We start from the raw sequence: 1,396 nt of genomic DNA, 5'->3' as shown, positions 1-1,396 counted from the left end.
GATCCAATTGTAATTTTCCAATTATGTTACAAACTACATTCCATTCTTTACAGAAAGTGTTGAAGAAAGACAAATGTGTCTCAACACATTTGCTCATTTTTTTCTTGGGTCCGCGATTGGCATTAGGGGGAGGGAGAGGAGGTGGTTCGCCGTTTCCGTTTTTGGGAGGGCCTCCCATTCCGTTTGGGGGAGGACCTCCCTTTGCATTTTTGGGAGGGCCGCCCTTTGCATTTGGGGGAGCGGCTCCCTTTGCTCCCCTTGCGTTTTGGGGAGGAGCTCCTTTTCCGTTTTGGGGATGAGCTCCTTTTCCGTTTTGGGGAGAGGCTCCCTTTCCGTTTTGGGGAGGGGCACCCTTTGCGTTAGGTGGCGGCAGCGGAGGACGGCCGCTGTTGTTTGCGTTGGGAGGAGGGAGTGGAGGAGGGCCGCCGCCATTGGGAGGGGGAAGCGGGGGAGGGCCACCGCCGTTGGTTGGGAGGTTGGGACGGGGGCCGCCGTCCTTGGGGGCGAACTTGTTGTGCATCGCCTCCAGCCGCTTCACCAGGCTCTCGAAGTCCGTCCTCCCGGACGGGTTCTTCAGCCAGCAGCTCCGCATGATGTCATATCTGTCAAGTTGGGGTAAAAAAGTGATTATCTGTAGCCAGGAGACGTCGACCAATCAGAAGGCTCCATTTGATAGAACATGGAACATGTGTTCCGTTCCAACGACCAAAATGGAACATGGGTTCTGTTCCAATGACCAAAATAGAACATGCGTTCTGTTCCGATGACCAAAATGGAACATGCATTCTGTTCTAATGACCGCATGTGATCAAAAGGACATGCACAAGTTATGCTTAGTATGCACCAAATTAAAAAAAAAGTCACAAGTCAAAAACTTGAGTGTCAACCATATAATCAAACAATCACGGCCTTATACATGTACGATAGTACGTAGACTACTCACAGTTCGCTGGGGCAGTGCTGAGGTTTGGGCAGCCGGTAGCCGTTCTTCACCTGCACCATGGTGTCCTTGTTGCTTAACCTTCCGTACGGCGGAGCTCCTGCCGTGATGATCTCCCACAGGACCACCCCAAAACTCCACTGACAAACAAAAATGAACCAATTGTGACATATCTCAAGAAAAAAAAGGAAAATCCATTTGCATGTTTTTTTCTATGTATTCAAGAAGTTCCAGACTATGGATTGTCACAATTAGGGGAACATGATTGATAGCTTTCCATCCTTAACGTTAGATGTTTCATGATTTATGATAGTATGGCAGGTAGCTGATCAAGAACACTGGTACAGAATGCTTAGCGTCTCAAATTTTAGGTCTATGAAAAACGGAAGTATTCTTTTTTTGGTCTCTCTCTCTCTCTCTCTGTCTCTCTCTCTGTCTCTCCCTCTCTCTCTGTGT

At 48.6% G+C, this 1,396-nt stretch overlaps 1 protein-coding gene across 1 annotated transcript in view; it reads right to left on the bottom strand.

Annotated features, from left to right (window-relative positions):
• The window catches only part of LOC109466571 (hepatocyte growth factor receptor-like), a 13,408-nt gene that overhangs the window by 315 nt on the left and 11,697 nt on the right, over nucleotides 1–1,396 (bottom strand). Inside the window, exon 16 of the mRNA XM_019764301.1 lies at nucleotides 352–602. Coding sequence (XP_019619860.1) covers nucleotides 352–602 — 251 coding nt within the window. The remainder of the gene's footprint in view (nucleotides 1–351; nucleotides 603–1,396) is intronic.

The sequence above is a fragment of the Branchiostoma belcheri genome, unplaced genomic scaffold (assembly GCF_001625305.1).
Source record: "Branchiostoma belcheri isolate BF01 breed outbred unplaced genomic scaffold, Haploidv18h27 scaffold17, whole genome shotgun sequence".
NCBI classification, from domain to species: domain Eukaryota; kingdom Metazoa; phylum Chordata; class Leptocardii; order Amphioxiformes; family Branchiostomatidae; genus Branchiostoma; species Branchiostoma belcheri.
Note: the sequence above shows the minus strand (reverse complement) of the source record. Positions and strands in the feature narration are given on the sequence as shown.